Raw genomic sequence first — 19,426 nt, 5'->3', positions numbered from 1 at the left:
AGAGACAATGATAGAACAGAGATTTTGGTTAAAAAGAACATCTAGAGGTCGAGGAGAAATCATAGGTACTAAAACTTTCTTAAGGGAAACAATGAGTTGACTTTGAGTAGAAGAAAAAACTTTATTGAGAAACAACAAGCAACAGAAAAAAAATAATTTTTTTGGTTTTGATCAATGGCAATTAAAGTACTTTTTTATGAAATATTGAAAAATGATAACAAAATCTTTAAGTGGTAAATAAAAACCTTAGAAAATGATTTCTCTGATTAACATCAAAACATCCCTAACACCAGTACACAGAAAAACCACATTATTTACGTCTAATCTTCAACTGCATCATCTATTATCTTTCAACCATACATAATATAATTGTCCCTAAAGTTTTTCTGCCAAAGAAGTATAACAAAACTTATATTGCTTTAATTTCACTCACTAGAATTTAACTCAGAATGTGCAATTGCAAATATATTGCACCTTCATGAGACTGAGCTTTCCGGTGTTACTGAATTATAGACTCTATCTGTTGCTTTCTTTGCCTGTATGAGTTAAAAATAGAGGCATGTCAGGATTGAAAGGACAAAAGAAAATGAGTAACAAGAAATGAAAAGTTTCACCTGTTGCTCCCAATCAGTACGAATAGTAATGATCATTAAAGAACAGACTTGAACAATTAGTGCACATATGATTCCCAACCAGAGTCCCTACATGAAGAAATTAGCATGAAAAACCAATATCAGGTAATTGCAATGTAAAATTGATCATCACTCATTAACATCAAGGTTATGGTAGAGAGGGATGAACTTTTGTTTACCTTCCCACCAATATGCAATACAAAAGCTAACACAATAGCTGATGGAATTCCAACTAAATAGTATGATCCCAGATTCACAAATGCACCAATTTTCTGCCAGCCACATCCTCTAGCAGTGCCTAAATTATGTTGACAAAGTGAAGAAAGAGGATTATACATCATCTAGTTCGTTCTTGATTGATGTGCAATAAGTAAAATGTGAGTTCTACAGAAAATTGACTACAAAATGAACCAATCCTGTTTAAGTCTCTGTCTTACAAATTTAAGCAATCAGCCTATACCAGTGTTTTTGAGTCATAACTTCAGACAAATAAGAGTAATGGTGAAAGAAAAACCTGAAAGAACACATTGGAGTCCATCCAGAAAGTTGGATGCTGCCAGAATTGGGAACATAATTGCTACGTATTTGACCACTTCTACTTCATTGCTATATGCATAGCCCCAGACGTTTCTTACAAGTATCATCACTGTTCCTATTAAGAGGCCCTGAACAATGGCTATTGCTAAGACAACACGAACTGCTAAGCGTGCAATCCATGGACGACCAGCTCCAAGTTCATTTGAGACACGAATGCTGCAAGAATTGATAAAGAAAGAAAAGTTTTTTCAAGAAAGCAAATTGAGAAGTGAACAGAATGTCTGACAGATGCATGCTTCAGTGAATTTCATAAGTACCAACCTCACTGCTCCACTGAGTCCAAAGGGAATCATCCAAACAGTTGCAGAACTGTTCAAGCTAGCAAAACAAATCCAAGTGTGTGACTTAACGTGAAGTGTCGTGTAATACTTATCGAAATAATCAAACATATGTAACAAATGCGAAAAGCATCTCAAGTATGAAACCAACCAGATGGAAAGAACTGATGTTTCCAACTTTGGATTTGGAAGAAGACCAGAAAGGAGAACCATCAATTCAAATGACCACATTTCCAAGCTGCTCATCATGATCATGGTTAAAATTTTTGAAAACTGGCAGTAGGATCTTAAGAAGAATTGAAAGTACAAGGTTAAAAGAGTTTATTGTAAGAGATGCTATTAAAGTATTAAGAGAATGCAATTACCAAACCATAACAGCTGAAGGAATGGCAAGCCTAAAAAATGTGGGAATGTTATGCAATGCCTCTTTGGAGAAGCCTTTCCAAGTTTTTGCACAAGAAGGAGAAAACTTGATATAGAGTATCAGCATAGTAACATTCAACCAATAAGATATGCCATTTGCTAGAGCAGCTCCTTTGCTTCCTAGTCCTGATTTGAACACCAGGATCCAACATGTAAGTACATGCAGTAATGTGGTAATTCCGGAGCTGCACATCATTGGATATACAATATTCTGTGTTTGCAAGAATCTGTTGAGGCATTGCAGAAGGCCATAGGCAAAAACTGTTGGAAGCATAAACGTAGCATAGCTCCCAGCTGCTGCAGCTATTTCAGGATCCTGGCCAAAGAAAATTAGAATGGATCTTGTGTTTGCCCAAATAACTGCAAGTGGGATGCTGACAGTCATGAGAATCAACATGGCTCTCTGCATGTGTATGCCTAACATGTGGTACTGCTTTGCTCCATATGACTGGCCACAAAAAGTGTCCAAGGCACTCGCCATTCCTTGCTATTTCAACCAAAAACCAAACAAAGAAAAGAAAAACCATAATGTGTTATCCTGGACAAGATATGTTTGCAATGTAAACCACAGACCAATCACTAATATTTTTTTCTGCTTAAATGATCAGCTCAATTGTTTTGGACAAATAATGTTGAATTTTTCAGCCATATCAAGTCCTATTTTCAAGCAACAGAGTACAATATATAAAACTATGGAAGAATGGAACATTTGTCTTCCCCTAACAGCTTAAACTCTGGAATTGTTAATTCATGGCACAGTATCAAAGTCTCTGAAATCAAGTGGTCTAGAATTTGATCCTCTTTGGAATGAAACCTAACATTTTATTTGGATAAATTTCTCATAAACATGGAAAAGTAAAGAAGATCATGTTAATTTGTGAGTAATGATATATGGTAAAGTAAAAGTATTTGTTCAGTTATACTTCTAGACAGCTAGTAGAGTTGTTGACACCAACTTGCAGTAATATATGATTTGCAGAAAGTGAGGAACTAGCTCTCAGAACTCTATTTTCAATTCTCAATTATCAACATTCATTCTCCATCACAGAAGTCAACAGGTAATAAATAATGATCAATTATTTTAAACTAATAATGTTGACTTTCCCTGCCATTTCCAACCCTAGCAAAACTTCCCAAGTTTTTCTCAAGATATGTACTATAAAACCAGATAAGGTTGTTCTGATCCATCAGTTTAAACTTGTGGAATCATCGAAAAACTACATGGTATGAAGGAAAACAGAAGTAACATACCAACAAACTGAAACCTGTGACAGAGGCAAAAGAAGTAGCCATGGAAGCACCAGAGAGAGCCAACTCGCCAAGATGCCCCACAAACATAACAGATATAAGATTAAGGCCAAAATTCAAAAGGGTCACAGTTATCAAAGGCCCTGCAAGCCATAACTGTTTTTTCATTTCTTCAACAACATCACTTCTTTCAGTTCTCCTCCAACAGCTTTGCTTTTCGTTCAATACCAGTCCCTCACCCTGCCCTGATGAATGTGAGTGCTGAATCAATGGAGACTGAAGATATGCACTTTGGCTTTGATCTTCTCTCTCCATTTCTCTTCTCTTTCTACTCAACACACAGAGACAAGTGTTGGGTACTGCATATATTGCATGTATAAATAGATTATAAAGGCAGCACCTTGCAGGGTTTTTTTTTTTTTTCACTTTACAAACAACACTATTTCAAAGATTAAATTTAAATTTATGATACTGTAGTTGAATATTTGATTCTATATTTTTCCCTATAAATGTTACCAATTCGAAAACTTTATGATCCAAGTTTTTCATATAGCACATTTCATTTTGTTGCAGGAATTATTGAGTGATGCGATGTATAGAAATTGAAAATTTTTAATGATAGAATCATAAAAAAGAAAGGGTAAAATTTGAGGAGAATAAGGATAAATAAGTGATAAAATATTATCAAAGTTGATATTAAGTAATTTTCTAAAATATTAATTATATAAAGGCTTAAATACCTTTTTCATCCTCATTTTCGTAGTGTTTGTTGCAGATGGTCCTCATTTTTACCAAATGTTTAAAATGGTCCTCATTTTCGTAGTATTTGTTGCGGATGGTCCTCATTTTACCAAATGTTTAAAATGGTCCTCATTTTTGCAATTCGTGTTTAATTTAGTCCTTTTCTGTGACGCCGTTTAAATCAGTAACGGAGTACTGTATAGGTGGTACTGTTTGTATTACATTGTATTGGGGTATATTACATGTACTATACAGGTGGATTATTAACATTAGCTCTTCAATTTGGGGAAAAATTTCTCCAATTAGGTCTTGCTACAATTAGGAATTGACGAGTACAAGCGATTTCTTCATCAGTTGGGGTTAGGGTTTTCGTAATTCTGTTTTTGGGTTTGTTTGTGGTTGAAATGTTGTGATATTCTCCCCACAGTTACAAATTGGGTTTAATCCCCCCATTTCTTGTTGAACCACCAACATTGTACGAATTGCTACAACACTATTGCCTCCAACGATTACAACCAAAGGTAAAGGAAGAAGATTGGACCATGACATGAGATTGCAGGAAGAAGAAAATTGCAACAACACAAACTGAGAATGGAGCAAGAAGATTGCAGCAACTGACCAACTACCCAACAATTCATTTTCAAAATCCTAGTTCACCTATTTATCCTCAAATATCTAATTACTACACTTGTACCGTACAAGTAATACACCCCGTACAATGTAATACAAACAGCGTCACAGAAAATGACTAAATTAAACACGAATTGCGAAAATAAGGACTATTTTAAACATTTGGTAAAAATGAGGATCATCCACAACAAACATTACGAAAATGAGGACCATTTTAAACATTTGATAAAGATGAGGATCATCCACAATAAACACTACGACAATGAGGACGAAAAAGGTATTTAAGCCTTATATAAACAATTTTCATTAATATCAATAAATTATTTATTTATCTCTTATCATATAAAACATCAGAATTATTGCATTATTATAATTTATGGTTGAATAGATTTTTAGTTATGAATGTTGACGTACTGTTTTCTGTTCAAAATGTTAATATATTTATAGATATAGTTATTTAAATTTAATTAATTTAAACAACTTAAATACAAATATCAAACACATTTAATACATAAAAAGTATTTAACATAATTAAATTAGAAATATTAGATATGTTTAGTTTTTAAATTTAAAAATCAAAATATATGTGTTTAATATATTTATAAATTTTAATTTCAAAACTAAAAACACAATTAAAACTTAACCTGTGTTCATTTCTATACACTGTTAACACACAGGTAATGAACTAGATTCGTTACTATTAAAACACGAAAAATAGTGTTGTACTATTAAAACATTAGATCCGTCCTTTTTTTACTTTAACCGGGTAAAAATAACTTTCAACCTGTTTAATTGGGACATTATTCTTTTTCTTATTATTATATATTAAATATTTAAACACGATGAGTCATGATTATGATTTATAAAGGTGGCTCTGCCGCAGAATTTTAGTAGCAGAAGAAGAAAATTTGTACACCGACAACCACGTGGTGTGGGAAACACAGCTCTTGCTTCCCATAAAGAAAAATAATAGGCTAAATTAAAGATAAAAAAAACAGTGTGAATAAGATTTTTTTGTTTTAAATTACTCTCTTGGAATCTTATGTTAATAAGAAATAAGATAATATTCATGGTGTTTTTTTTTTGTTTCAAGATCTTTTGAACTCAAAATTGTAAAAATGAGTTCATTTTTCAATCAACGTAAAAAGTAAAAAGTGAAGTCATATCGAACGTGAACGATTTCACTTTTTTATTTAATAAAAATTGGTTTTTAAGACGACGATTTTATTTTTTGAAAGAAAAGAAAAAATTGGTAAGATGGAAGACAACTTCACCTGTAATGTCATCTTCCATCCATCTTGACTTGTTTCTGTTTTAAAAAAAAAAATTCAATTGATCCATTTTTATAATTTTGAGTTCAAAAGAACTCTGAAATACAAAAAGGTCTATTCATGCTGACAATTTTTATCTTATAAATTATTTTGGGACAATTTTCACGGTTTCATCAAAATGAAATAAGTTTAAGTGCATTTTCTAATTACAGAATCAAATCTATTTTAATAAAGTTTATAATGAAATTTGTAGCACTTATGGTATGTTATGGGAGTCATTTCTTAACTCTCTTTTATCTATCTACATAAGAATCAAAATTTGATGTTTCCGTTTTTAAATAGTTAACTTTTTAATTTGCAATGGAAACACATCATCATAAAACACAAGGAGACTAGTTGTTGAATAATAAAATAGAGAAAAGACAACTCCAAACCCAAGACTTCCATAAAACAAAACTTTTGTATGAAAAATATAAAGAAAATTATATTTGACAACTCAATTTCCATTAACAATCAATGAAAAATAACTTTACAAATATTTTTTAACGGAATAAATGTTTGATGATAAATTGTAAATTTATAAAATTTTAAGTTATATAGGTATGAAATAATTTTGGATATATCATTACTTTTTTTTCTTTTTAAGAATTCTAATATAAATTTAAGTCCTATATTCAACAACGATAAAAAATGTTAAACACCGTATAATATAAAGATAAATATTTATAAATTTATTATCTTAATGAGTTGAAATAATATAAATGTTAAATTTTATTGTCTTCCATAAATCATTTAATGGGTTAAATAATTTCATTGTGTTAGGTCTCCTTTCATTTCTTTTTTTATCTGTCTCTTTCTTTCATTTTGCACTTTTTTCTAATTTTGTTTGTTTAATGTTTTCTGTTTGACACTTGGATGCTGCAAGACAAAGCAAAATTCCACAATACATTTTATAACAAGTTTCACAATTAAAAGATGTAGTTTCCTATTGTTTTATATATAAAATAAATTAGAAGTTATTAAAGTAGAAACTCATTAGTATGTTAATTTAGACTGAAAAAACTGTTCATTATGGTTTGTCAAACAACGTAGACACTTGGGACACGACACTTCAACGGATAGCTACATTCTTAATATGATGTATCATTTTCATTACCATTTATGATTAAAATATGTCAAACTAAAACTCAATCAAATTGAACTCTTCTTTTTAATATGATGTATCATTTTCATTACCACTTATGATTACCCTCTAGAATAAAAAATATATATTTCACTTAAATTATACTTTACAAATGAGTAATTCAAAATTATTATTTTATTACTATTTATATAAAATAGTTTAATGAAATTTAAGTTGAGACTACTAATCGGATTTATTTATAGGGTTTAACTTTTTTGTTTATTATTTTTAGTGAAATTTAAAATTAGTTCTTTAAAATTTTATTCTGTTTACTCTTTTAATTTTAAAAATGTTTGAATTTAACTTTTTAACTAAAGTTTTGTTAATTTTTTTAACATCCCATCGTACGATAAAATTTGAGTTGTTTAGCCCATTTGATACATTTCTGTTTTAATGTTATCTCATAAATAAATTTGAAACGTCAAATCAACATAACAAAATTTAGTTAAAAATGATTATATTTATAAAAATAAAAAATTAAATTGATCCAAAATTTTAAAATAAAACTAGTTCCAATTTTTACTTAAAATTAAGAGAGAAAAATATATTTAATCGATATTTTTAAGTTTAGTTCTATTTAAAAATAATTTGGATTTGACTTATCATTTTGATAATGTTTATAGCTATACTTGGACAACAAGTATTGCTTTTTTCCATTTGGCAGCTACTTGTTTCGCATCTTATTTTATTATATTATATGGTAGTTTATGTTGACATTTCATGTTTTGGGTCTTCTGAAATTCTCCATTCAGTAGTGGCGGCTAACTTCTGAAATTTATCGCAGTGCAGTTTTTACAGCCATTGATACAGAAAAAATGTGCAATATTTTTTACAACCAATGAGAGTCCCACATCGACCCTGTCAAGAAGAACGCCGAGCAAATATTTGGTTGCAAGTTGTCTATCTTAATCTCTTCGGGTCTACCTGAGTTAATGAGTATCTTATATAAGATTAAGTTATTATAATAATTTCTTTAGGAAAATGAGTTAAATGAGTATGTTACTACAATAATAAATTAATTATGTTAGGAATAGTTATTATTTATTTTCTTGAAAAGCTTATCAAAAGTTGAAATGATACACCCAGGACAAATAAATCATTTATAATTTCTAGAAATTATAAATTCTTGACTTCTGGAAATGATGCTTTAACTAGAATACGAAGTTGTTGGAACTTTTAGAACTGCACAAGACTGCTCAAAACCTCTTCGAAATGTTGTAAGACATGACAAAAACAAAAACATTGATGTTTCAAACTTTGAATTTGAAATAAAACTAGAGGAGAGAGTAATATTTTAAATTGACTTTTTTTTGCTTAATTAAAATAATATTGGAAAGAATAGAAAAAAAATTGAATTCAAATATATTATGTATGAAAAAGATATTATCACTCAGCATAATAAGTGTGAGTGATATAGAGAATTATATCTGAACAATCCACAATATATTTAGATATTTGAAAATTTTAATCTAATATATATATATATATATATATATATATATATATATATATATATTGATGAAAACATAATTATGCAAATATGTCTATTATTTATAATAATAATAAATTATAATTATATAATAAATATGTTAATGATCAATAATTTCTATTTCAATTTCTAGAAAGTAATTATTCTCTAAGTTAACATATTTGTCTAATTATGTAAGTGAAAAATGTGGATAAACATAACCAACACACTTGTTTGCATGTTTGCACTATGGTTGATACTAAATTTTCTGTAACTATTTAGTCTACACATAATAATATTTGTGTTAACGTATGTGAATATTTATTTGTTTACTTGTTAAAATATCAATATATTGCATCTTTATGTACGTAATATTTAAAGCTGTGACTATTCAATAATTGTCATGATCCAAAGGAAAGAATGATGGTGAAATTTGAAATAATGCAAAAATTGTAACAAAAATTTTCAATCAATTGTGCCAAATTCCATCCAAGGTCAATTTTCCTTGTCTTGTTACCAAAAAACAATGTACTATACCTGAAACCTTTATTTATAGTAGTTGTACAGGTTTTTACCCTTTTGTTTGTCTAGTTACGATTCAATCATACCTTAATCAACATTAGTTAGTTGATTTGTGGTTATCATTAATCTGACATTTATTTTACAATTGGTTAACTACAAGAAGGTTTTGGGAAAATGATTCTTCAACCACCAAACACTCAATAAGAACAAAATCAAATGCAAGAAGAAAACCCACAAGTGCAAGAGGACAACCCACAAGTGCAGCAAGATGATGAAGGCCAAATTAATTCACATCGTCCTTATAGTGATTATTAGTCTCAAACATTATGTTATATTAGGAGTTTTCATAGTATGCTTGGATGTTTATGTAAGGTTTGAATTATGGTAGTTTTAACTTGGATAAAAACATTGTATGTGTGTTATATTAGTCCTTAATATAAGTACTATAAATTTTCTGCATAATGTGGTGATATATTACTTTGAACTGTATGAAAATATGTGCACAGGATAAAAAAAGCCGCAGGACAACCAAAAAAAAGAAATCGATGATTACCTACGGATATATCGGTAGGTAATTACCTACTGATATATCCGCAGGTAATTACCTACCGATGCAAAAATCCGTAGGTAAGTGTTAGCTACAACCATTTTACCTACGGATTTTTGTCCGTAGGTAATCCGTAGATAAATCTGTTTTACCTACGAATTTTGGACATTATTTACGGATTTGTGTAGTAGAAAATACCAATTTTTCTTGTAGTGGTTGGTCTTGCTAGCTGGTCTAGGAGATCATTCCAAAAGTGTACCAGTTGATCTTGCCAATTGTCTAGGTATAGACCCAAAGGTGTACTAGTTGGTCCGTCTTGCCAATCGGTCTAGGAGATCGGCCCATGGATGAATTGGTCAGTTTTGCTAGTCAGTCTAGGAAATCAAGCCCAATGGTGTGCTAGTCGGTCTTACCATTTAGTCTGAGGATCGGCCAAGAGTGTATTAGTTTGTCTTGCACGTCGGTCTGACTAATTGTCCAAAAAGGTATCTACCATACAGTTATCATTCTCTACCTTATTCATTATCAATAGAAAACATGTCATAAAAGTGTTTTACAATATGATCCTAGTCCTTCAATGTTTTCTTATCTGACCACCTTTTCCTCAATTTTCAGCATAGAAATAGTATCCTTACATTTGAAAGAACATTACACGTAATAATTATCATTTCAAAGTTGTCACACCTGTTAGCAGTAATAAAATATCTCCACTGATATGTGAACTTTGTATATGCAAGAATACTGAACTTGAGAACTATAGCACATAAATTCCACCAAGTCCAGTTATCCAGAAGTGTTGTGATTTAATATGGAGAAATGATTTTTAATAGCTACGCAAGAAAAAATGGACACAATTTCTCAAGATTCTTTTTAATATATGAAGACTTAAAAGTGAAGGATAGTCAATATTCATAGTATTCATGTATAGTCAGTGTAACATAGAGCTCAAAGAGTCTTGCTTGTATCTTTGACATGACACATATGATGGGAAAACTATATTTGACCCTGTAATCAAATGTCAATGAATTGGCTTCTCAGATGAAAAGAAATGCACCAGAAGGCTTATTCCTTAATCAAACTTAGCCTTGAGCACCATTACTTTAACTGCCACATCCAAAGTTTCACACTTGAAATGCTACTAACTAGGACCATATATCAGTAGTTATTCAAATTCTTAAAACCAGGACTACACATTCTGTTCTTGTCAATAGATGGACAATTCATGGTATGTCTTTGGAAGCTGCATCAGTTTCTTTATTCTCTTCCTCTGCCTTAAGCAAGGGGTTTGTTAGTGATGATGATGACTCGGTCACTTTTTTTTCGTTGGTTTTGCCCCATAGGACTAAGTATAGACCAAGCACAATGAGAACTGCACCAATAAGCCTGTAAAAAAGAATTGAACAACTCATTTATGAAATTGTGTACTTCAGTCATTTCATTAATAGGGAAATATTCCAGTAATGATCAACAGATTTAGCACGTACCCTCCTGAGTATAACTGATCACCAAGAATTAGAGCTGCCATGACAGCAACTAGAATAGTTTGCACAGGCTGGAACACAGCAACAAACACAGGACCACCCTTTTGAATGCACCATGTTTGGAGAGATATGACAACACCAGATGCTATAATTCCCTGCAATTACCACCATCATGGAATAGTGAAGTGAGTTAACTTCAAAATTTCCATTATTTATGTCATGTAAATCATATTTAAGAATGTTTGAGAATTGAAGTGATGAACATTACAGCATATAGGATGATAAAAAGCTCTTCCAGTGACTGTATCTTCCAATTCTCCAAGTCATCTTCTGCAAAGGCTGCTATGATCAAGAATTGGATCAATCCAAAGAAGCATGTAAACGAAGTGAGGGTTAGTTTTGCTGGATAATTCTTCACCACAGGAGCCTGCACCAAGTTTTTTGCTTTCACCATTCAGGTCACAAAATGATACTGAGGAAATTGAGTAAATTTCATGAACATATGTCTGATCACAATAAACTACAATATATTTGTATGGATACGTTTATCTTAAGTAAGAATCAACATATTGGTTATCTGAATTCTGAAATTTCAGTTTATATATTCTTCTTATGTCATGAGTATTGACAAGACCTGAAAAACTATCCAACCAGCCCATGACAGACAATGTCCAAGCAAGTATATGCAGCCCCAAGTCCAATTTTGAGTTTTTGTTGATTGATCTACTTCTAAAGTGTCTCCTTGTGTTAGGTCCATCTGCAGGTGAAGAAGAGGAGGACCTTTGTAAAGAGTAATTACTGTGGCACCCCCCACACTAGCAATGGTTCCAAGAACTTTTGCCAATCCATCTCTCCTTGTGATGTTGACTTCCTCAAGCCTGGTACAAATAAAATGAATTCATCAAGTTATGCCAAGATCACAGCATAAAATAATAAAGAATGTTACAAGGAGACTTGATTACCTTAAAGCCAAAGCCAATACAAAAGTGATTGCAGGAACTGAGTTTTGCAATGCAGAAGCAAAAGTTGGAGAAGCATAGTATAATCCCAACAAGTAAAACCCTTGGTTTGCTGTGATCCTTCATTGTCAATGTGTATGAAAAGAAGAAAATATTACAACTCATAAGAAGGATATTTGAGTATGGAAATCTGCAACTTGGATACATTCTTACCCCAGCAATGCAAGTAGGAAGAACTGAACCAGTAAAGATAAAGTGAGGGGTGGTCTTTGATTCCTGATTATAAAGATTCACATTGCTCCATGTTAAAATTTGAGTAAATAGTATATGCAATGACAGTGTAAAAGTTTGTACATGTCAATCAATTAGAATAACTTGATTAACTTTTACATTAACTATCTTGAAAGTCATACATAACATGATTTCTAATTGATTAACGAAACAAAAGTTTTTACAATGACACTGCATAGAAATTAAACTCCAAATATATATATATCTATATATATATAGCTCTAAGGAAAATGAAGTAAAATAACAGAGGGATTTTGATAGGAAAGGTGAAAAGTGAAAACAAACTTCATATGAAAACTCACTTCTCTAACACATAAGCAAATGGGCTTAGCAAAAGCAAAGCAATCAAATTTCGATAAACGGGGTAAACAACTTGGCTGACTCCAATATTTAGTGCAAGTCTAGACACAATGTGATATCCTGCAAAGCAGAGCTGAAGGGTAAGTAATGCCACAAGAAGCTTCACTTTCTCTGTCACAACACTAGCCATTGTTGTTTATGAGAGGCTGTGAGAGTGAAGGATGCTTATATAGAGGGAAAAAGTTGATAGGAATATAAAATTATACAACTTGCTATTGTTAACATCAGTAGTTAGTTACTCATCATGGTGTTTGATGTATCGAATAGCAACTACTGTGATATGTAAACGTTTAACATATCCTCTGAGTTATTCATGCACTACAAAATCTTGTATATAATACAATATATTTTGCTCGTTGACTTTGAATTTAATAATTTAGGGAGACAGAGTCAAGGTGCATCACGTTACTTGGGTAGCTTGAGACTAACCAACCTCTATCATTTGTATGAACATGTTCCCACCATCCTTTTTTTCATACTATGTTTATCAGACCATTGTCCCAACTCTCTATCTTTGTAGAGATTAATAATTGCGTATCTTTTTAGTTTAAACTATCCCTTTGGTTCCTTTAGTTATTCTCATTTCAAGTTTTAGTTCCTTTTCAAGAAAATTGTACAATTTAATCACAATACAATTTTTCTGTAACAATTTATAACTGTAAAATAATTTTTGAAGCAGATTTATACTGTTAGAAATTGTTGACTGATGTTTAGTCTCGGTGACTAAAACTTAATTATGCATGTTAGGAACTAAAACTTACAATTTGTTTAAAATAAAGAGACTATAAGACCAAATGAATAGAATGACCTTTCTTTTAGCATTTGCAATAAATCTAATCCAACAGGGGTTTTATTATCTTTTATATATAAAATCCAGATATCAGCCATAATAATGATGATGATTGGCTGCTCCAGACTCAATGATTCTTTTGAATGCATTTGAGTGAGTAGGATAATGAGAATATGAATCCACAATGCATGTGCTACTGTTTATAACTAGGCATATTTTATGATTAAACTTTCTATATTGCCTTGAAGATTGGCATAAATTGCAACTGAAAGTTTTTCTTTTGGTCTTCTTCATAGCAGAATCAATTTTTTCTATGAATTGATATATTCATTAAGTTGTTAAACGAAATACGGTTCTTTAAAGAATGAAACTACGTTCTAAGACGATTATCATAGCTAACCTTGAGATAATTCAGTGATGTGAAACATGATAGAAAATGTGTGGGTTCAATCCTTACGAGGTACTCCACCCTTTCTTTTTCTTTATGAGAACTTTCAGTGAGCTTTCTCACAGGTTCTTCGGTGGTTGGTAGGTACTCAGTTGAATAAAAAATAATATCTTAATCATTGCAGCAACTAGATCATCGGAGGAACATTATTGACTGCATGTACTTATTCATGAACCTAAGGTAGAGACTGGTTCATACAAGTGTCAATCAGAAAAGAAAAAAGAAAAATAGAAGAAACATGTAATTGAAGAAATGAGAGAATATTCGGGATTGAGGATGATACATCATGTATCTGCTACGCCGTATAGGTGAGGCAACAAGATTTCTTCACTGAAATTATAAAATCACTAATTAATATGTTGTTCGTTGGTAGCAAAGTTCGTAATTTGTTGTGATTGCATACTTTAATATATTATTGCATTATGTCTCTGCCAAATGCCAAATTGTCAATCCTTTCAAACCAATTCACCTTCCACGAGTCTTGTCCTACTCAAATGTAGCCTCGTTGTTTTTCATTCTGTTGCATTAAACTACTCCTTCGTAGAAAGCAAGACCATCTTTTCAGCATTCAATTCTAGTGTTCTTTTGCACAAATGGTGATAAGGGTTGGTAGAGTCAAACAGTTCCATTAAATTTTAAATTTTTATTTTTCAAATTGGAAACTGCGCAGCAATTACTCGTATGTTAACGAACTTGTCGTTTTAATTAGACAGTGTAACTAACTTGAACAAAAACTGAGCGACTGACATAACTTATCAGTATCAAATTTCAATTAGCAAAAGCATATGGCACATGTTGTGTCCAAAACACAACTTATTCAATTTGTGATCAAATTAATGTTTATGTCCTACTCAGTTTAATGAAAATAAACAATAATTTCAAGGGGAATTGGCATGCATTACTTTTCTGTCTCTATCATGAAAAGATGACATTGAGTTCTTAACTAGTATCACTTATTATTCAAATAAGAACTTGATTCTAAGGACTATGTTTACCTTTATTATCCCACACTATCATTATCATGCACGAGGGTAGCAGAGCTGTAGAAGTAATGAACTGAAATCAAAGATGCTTTTGCAGCAAATTGACCTTCACTACACTTCAACATGTATTACAATAACAACAACCTGTTTCAAGAGTGATAAACTAGTTGGTATGCATTTAGTGCCACCATTTGTTTGCAGTGGGAAGAAATTCACATATTTTACATTGCTTTTGAAAGCAGAATCTGAAAACAAAATCCATAGCAGCTGGTACAACACATGGAGATCGTGCCATGGGTTATTTGTGCTTAAATACAATAATAATGGCAGTGCAGTTATCTTTACAGCGACGCTCACGGACAGCCTCCCTTACAAGACGACGGCACACGGTGGCAACAGGTAGCCCCTCCTACAAAGGTTCAATTCAATTTTGTCTAACATAAGACAGAATCCTCAATAAATGAAAGAACATAAAAAGAAAATGAAATGAGCCTATTTGAGAATTATGCAGGTCGCTTGATTGTAAAACTAAAAAGGGCTCGCACTTAGTAAAAGAGAACACCCTCGAATGGAGATATTTCTCCTTTTTTATGTTCAGATTTCATTCACAATTGTACACCTCTTTTCAAGTTGCAACATAGGAAAAGATATAACAAGCACTTACATTCAATAATTTCTGAACAAAATCAACAGCATCGCTGGGACCAAATACCTGACACAAACAATGTGCCATATTCATCTCAGAATGGCAACTTCTAACCCAGCAAAATGAGTAAAGGAAAGTCTAGGGGAAACAAAGACACATACCCCCCACAAGCCATCACAGCCAAGAATGATGAAATGCTCAGTATCTGTAACTTCAAAAGTATAGACATCCGGGCTTGCAACAAGTCCTACCTGCAAACACAATTCATTTTTGGGCCAATTCTTTCCTGGTCTACTTGATGCTATAAAGAAGTTATCTATAGAGAACTAACAAAAATAATGACTATCTTTGAATATGAGGCAAACCTTTTTAAACTGGCGATCTCCAAAAGCTCTAGAAACTTCAAGACGCCCTAATAATCGTCCATCTGGACTCACGAACCCCCCTGACTGTAAGTAGAAATATCATACAAGAAAATGAATCAAATATCTGAAAAGAAAAGTCCACTCTCCCCTCACTGATTCTAAATTAAAATGAAACGCAAAGAGTGAATGCTTCAATCTCAATTGATACTTCAAAAAGGGGAACCGTACTAGTTAGAACTGGTCCTTGTATATTCTGAGTAATTTAAGTTGTGATGGATTAGTTAATTTTGAATAAATAAATGCAGCTTCTTGTCCATCTTGAAAGAGTTTTAGGGAAAAGAAAAACAAGATTGTGATAATCAAGTGCGTTTAATTTAATCTCTATAGATCCACTTTCGCTCAACTCAATAGTGAGTGAAGAAGTATGTTAGGAAATGTGCAGTTGAAAGCTCCATCAAAAGAAGTGGTAATGATGGCAACTTCGATGTATGACAGGAGTCAGGGTCTTATTTGCTAACTTCATACTAAGTATCAAATAACTCTGGTGATATAATAAATCATCATTGAGGAATTTCATGCCTTCTGAATGCGTGTACGCTCCAGTGGGAAGATAGGTTTGTGTTCTCTAGTCAGAACAATGGCCTTCAGTGCCTGGACACCATCTGGATTTTGAGATCCATCAGTTGACCGAGCTAATACTGCCTTGGCATCTCCTATATGAGCAACCGCAACCTAACAAATATCAAAATGGAAAAACATATAACTTTTTGCAATTTTGTTGCAAGATTGCTCAAAAAAAATCCATAACTATACTGCCTGTGATGTCTATCTACAGTAAGCATCAGAAAGAAGCAGTATAAACAACCAGTATGGTAAATGTAAAATAAATAACAGGAAACTTACTTTTTGTCCCAATACCCAAACACATACGGCTGTAGCCCCATCCTGCCATCCTCCTGGAAACAGTGACTAAGAATCAGCAAGATATGAATCACTTCGGAATATCCCATCATTATTAGTACAGGAATTGATAACAGCAATGCCAAAATCACAATAAAGAGTGCAAATGACCTTGCATTGTGGTACATTGTTGCCAAAGCACATAAAGGGAAATTAGATGGGTTTTTGAAACAAGTAAACTTTGAAATTGAATTAAAAACAAGATTAATCCACTTATATAAACTAAGCTTACACTAGATTTAGCATTTATATAACAGAATGTGAACAAAATTTTAAAGAATTGAATCAGAAACTTTACCTTCAGCACTTTCTTGAAGAAGAGACTCGTCAGTTTTAAGGAAACCTAAATCAGAGTAAAAATACCAAATGACAACTTACTGTGGAAAAATAAAACTAGAAATAGAAAATTTCCATGAATATTTAACAAGGCAACTAACAAAAAGAGGGAAGCAATAGGTTCGCCAAAATTGAAAAGCTTACCATTCAGAATAGATCGTTTAGTTGCCTTTGCATCATACTGAAATATACACAGAAAGGAAAGAAAACAAGGAAAATACTTAAAATAATGAGATAGATAAAAGTAGATAAGAAACAAAAATTGTTTACATTTTTAAACAAATATCTCTAGAGGACACAAGAATTCCTTATTAGTTTAATTGAGACTCATGCATCAATCAACTTAGGGGACTTTAAATTATTTTCCAAACAGACAAGATTCAAGACTTACAATATCCTACATATCCTTTTTTCTCAAAGGAAAAGACTAATTCTCAATCAAAGTTATTAATAGTAAACTATAGTAGTGTAGTATTGAATGAGGCCCAGCCACTTGAATGAGGCTATTTTCAAAAACCCATTTGCCCTCAAAACAGTCTCATTAGGAGGGAAAAGATGAGACTTCTCCCTTTTTTGTAATTTCAAAAATCCCTAATTCGAAGTTTCCCACCCTTCGATATACAGTAACACCCCCCCACTGTTCAACTAACACCCACTCACCTCTGACATTATTTCCAGCCATACTCACATTCAATTCTTTTTTCTACTTTGAACCCGTTCTAAACTCCAAATCATCTGACTCCTCTGTTCTTTTCCTTGTGCGATGCCAACCCCAGCTTTTCATTTATTATTAAAGATGTTTTGTATTAATTAGTAATATGGTAATGCTAAGTATTTTTCTAGTTTTTTAAGTACTTACACATATTTGGAATAAATTGTCCAATCTATATGTAAAAATTCAATACTAACAGTCATCACACCACATCTTAAAGTTATAGCATTTCTGGGGTCAGCCACCTCACACCACTATCTGAGATTGATAACATGTTCTAAATTATTAACATTTGTGTTTATTTCTTGGTGCCTCAACCAACCAAAAGATAAATACATCTCCGTTTCCAAACAATACAACTCTGTTAGAATGGCTGCACATAGAAAAACCAAAACCAAGCAATAATTTTCAATAGATTTTTTAGCTTGCCACAGTCTTAAGAGCCTATTTGATAAAGTATACACAAAATTAGACCAAGTAAACACACCAACTCACGTGGTAATCCTGCAGAAAGAACATTCCTATGCAAATGCTTTTGAGCATATTCTGCAGCTAACCGCCCTCCATGTCCATCATAAATTGCAAAATGTGCACATCTGACAACCAAACAGCCAGAGTTACAAGGAATCAGTACATAATAAGTCCACAAGCACACACAACACAAGTGCTACATGAATAGCAATTCTTCCATCAACACAGTCACAACCAATGAAAAACTCATATAACAATAAAACTAACTTTCACAAGGACTTGGTGGTCTTCAACTATCATTTTGATGTATCTATCTTTAAATGATTGCTTTATCATGCACAATTCTCATTGACATACCCTCTCACTCAAACTACCCAAGAAAGAATCAACATAAACATAGTCATTTTGATAATGTATATAACGTGACCGTGTACTAGATATATCCATACATTGTTAAGAGATTCCAAACTAAAAGAAATCCCTACATTTAGAAGAATCAAAACATAGTCATTTTTTTTCTCAAAAATGAAGAAACTGGTTTTTGAAAATATACTTTATGGAATTTGTCAAACTTTAGCCATAATAAAAATAACAATAAATCAGATTAAACAAAAGGAAAAAAAAAAAAAAAAAACCTCAATTTCCCAGGATAATCTAAACTTGCATCGAGAAGCACGACCCATGCATCCTCCATGGTGAGCCTCGAGCCCTTGTCTTCGGCGGCATCTGCTTCGATGAGGAAAGATGGCTCCTTTACACCATTATCATCGGAACCCTTTGCACAAGACTCAATCTTTGGCTTCTTGGATGCAACACCATCCTTCTCGCCCTGTGAATCGGCAGATTCACGCTTCTGGGCCTGTGAGCTTTCGCTCATTTTCTTCTTCCTGTGTTTTGCAACAATGCAACAACCAGTGGGGAAGGTCTTCTAACCCTAGAAATCAAGTAGTCTCATTTCTATTGGCCACTACTGCTGTTAATCAATAACAACTCTTTTGAAGAAACTAGTTAATTGCATTTTAGTTTTATTCCAAAGACTTTATTATTGATTTAGTGGCATAAAATTTATCTTTTCATTTTTTGA

General features: G+C 32.2%; 3 protein-coding genes across 4 annotated transcripts; all 3 read right to left on the bottom strand.

Moving 5' to 3' along the window:
• Positions 1–240: 240 nt before the first annotated feature.
• LOC114182275 (protein DETOXIFICATION 16-like) lies at positions 241–3,550 on the bottom strand. The gene is made up of 8 exons (XM_028069106.1): positions 3,182–3,550; positions 1,873–2,417; positions 1,659–1,745; positions 1,491–1,547; positions 1,147–1,385; positions 812–930; positions 615–701; positions 241–536 (listed from the first exon to the last, which is right to left on the bottom strand). Exons 1-8 carry the CDS (start codon positions 3,491–3,493, stop codon positions 477–479), a joined length of 1,506 nt encoding a protein of 501 aa, XP_027924907.1. The 5' UTR covers positions 3,494–3,550; the 3' UTR covers positions 241–476.
• A 6,894-nt stretch (positions 3,551–10,444) lies between these two features.
• LOC114182550 (WAT1-related protein At3g18200) lies at positions 10,445–12,761 on the bottom strand. The gene is made up of 7 exons (XM_028069440.1): positions 12,574–12,761; positions 12,194–12,256; positions 11,984–12,100; positions 11,656–11,899; positions 11,290–11,448; positions 11,025–11,176; positions 10,445–10,923 (listed from the first exon to the last, which is right to left on the bottom strand). Exons 1-7 carry the CDS (start codon positions 12,759–12,761, stop codon positions 10,761–10,763), a joined length of 1,086 nt encoding a protein of 361 aa, XP_027925241.1. The 3' UTR covers positions 10,445–10,760.
• A 2,162-nt stretch (positions 12,762–14,923) lies between these two features.
• On the bottom strand, positions 14,924–19,347 carry LOC114181140 (probable protein phosphatase 2C 8). Of its 2 annotated transcripts, none has more exons than XM_028067498.1 (10): positions 18,978–19,347; positions 18,359–18,467; positions 17,304–17,340; positions 17,122–17,166; positions 16,767–16,819; positions 16,443–16,595; positions 15,864–15,947; positions 15,660–15,749; positions 15,517–15,564; positions 14,924–15,261 (listed from the first exon to the last, which is right to left on the bottom strand). In XM_028067498.1, the coding sequence occupies exons 1-10, from the start codon at positions 19,217–19,219 to the stop codon at positions 15,151–15,153; spliced, it is 972 nt and encodes a 323-aa protein (XP_027923299.1). In that variant the 5' UTR covers positions 19,220–19,347; the 3' UTR covers positions 14,924–15,150. The 2 variants fall into 2 exon arrangements, with proteins under 2 accessions (XP_027923299.1, XP_027923300.1); XM_028067499.1 differs by having other exon boundaries at positions 18,367–18,467; positions 18,978–19,345.
• Positions 19,348–19,426: the final 79 nt, after the last annotated feature.

Source organism: Vigna unguiculata, chromosome 4 (genome assembly GCF_004118075.2).
Source record: "Vigna unguiculata cultivar IT97K-499-35 chromosome 4, ASM411807v1, whole genome shotgun sequence".
Classification (NCBI taxonomy): domain Eukaryota; kingdom Viridiplantae; phylum Streptophyta; class Magnoliopsida; order Fabales; family Fabaceae; genus Vigna; species Vigna unguiculata.
The sequence above is the reverse complement of the archived record's forward strand: the minus strand, read 5'-3'. Positions and strand labels throughout refer to the sequence as shown.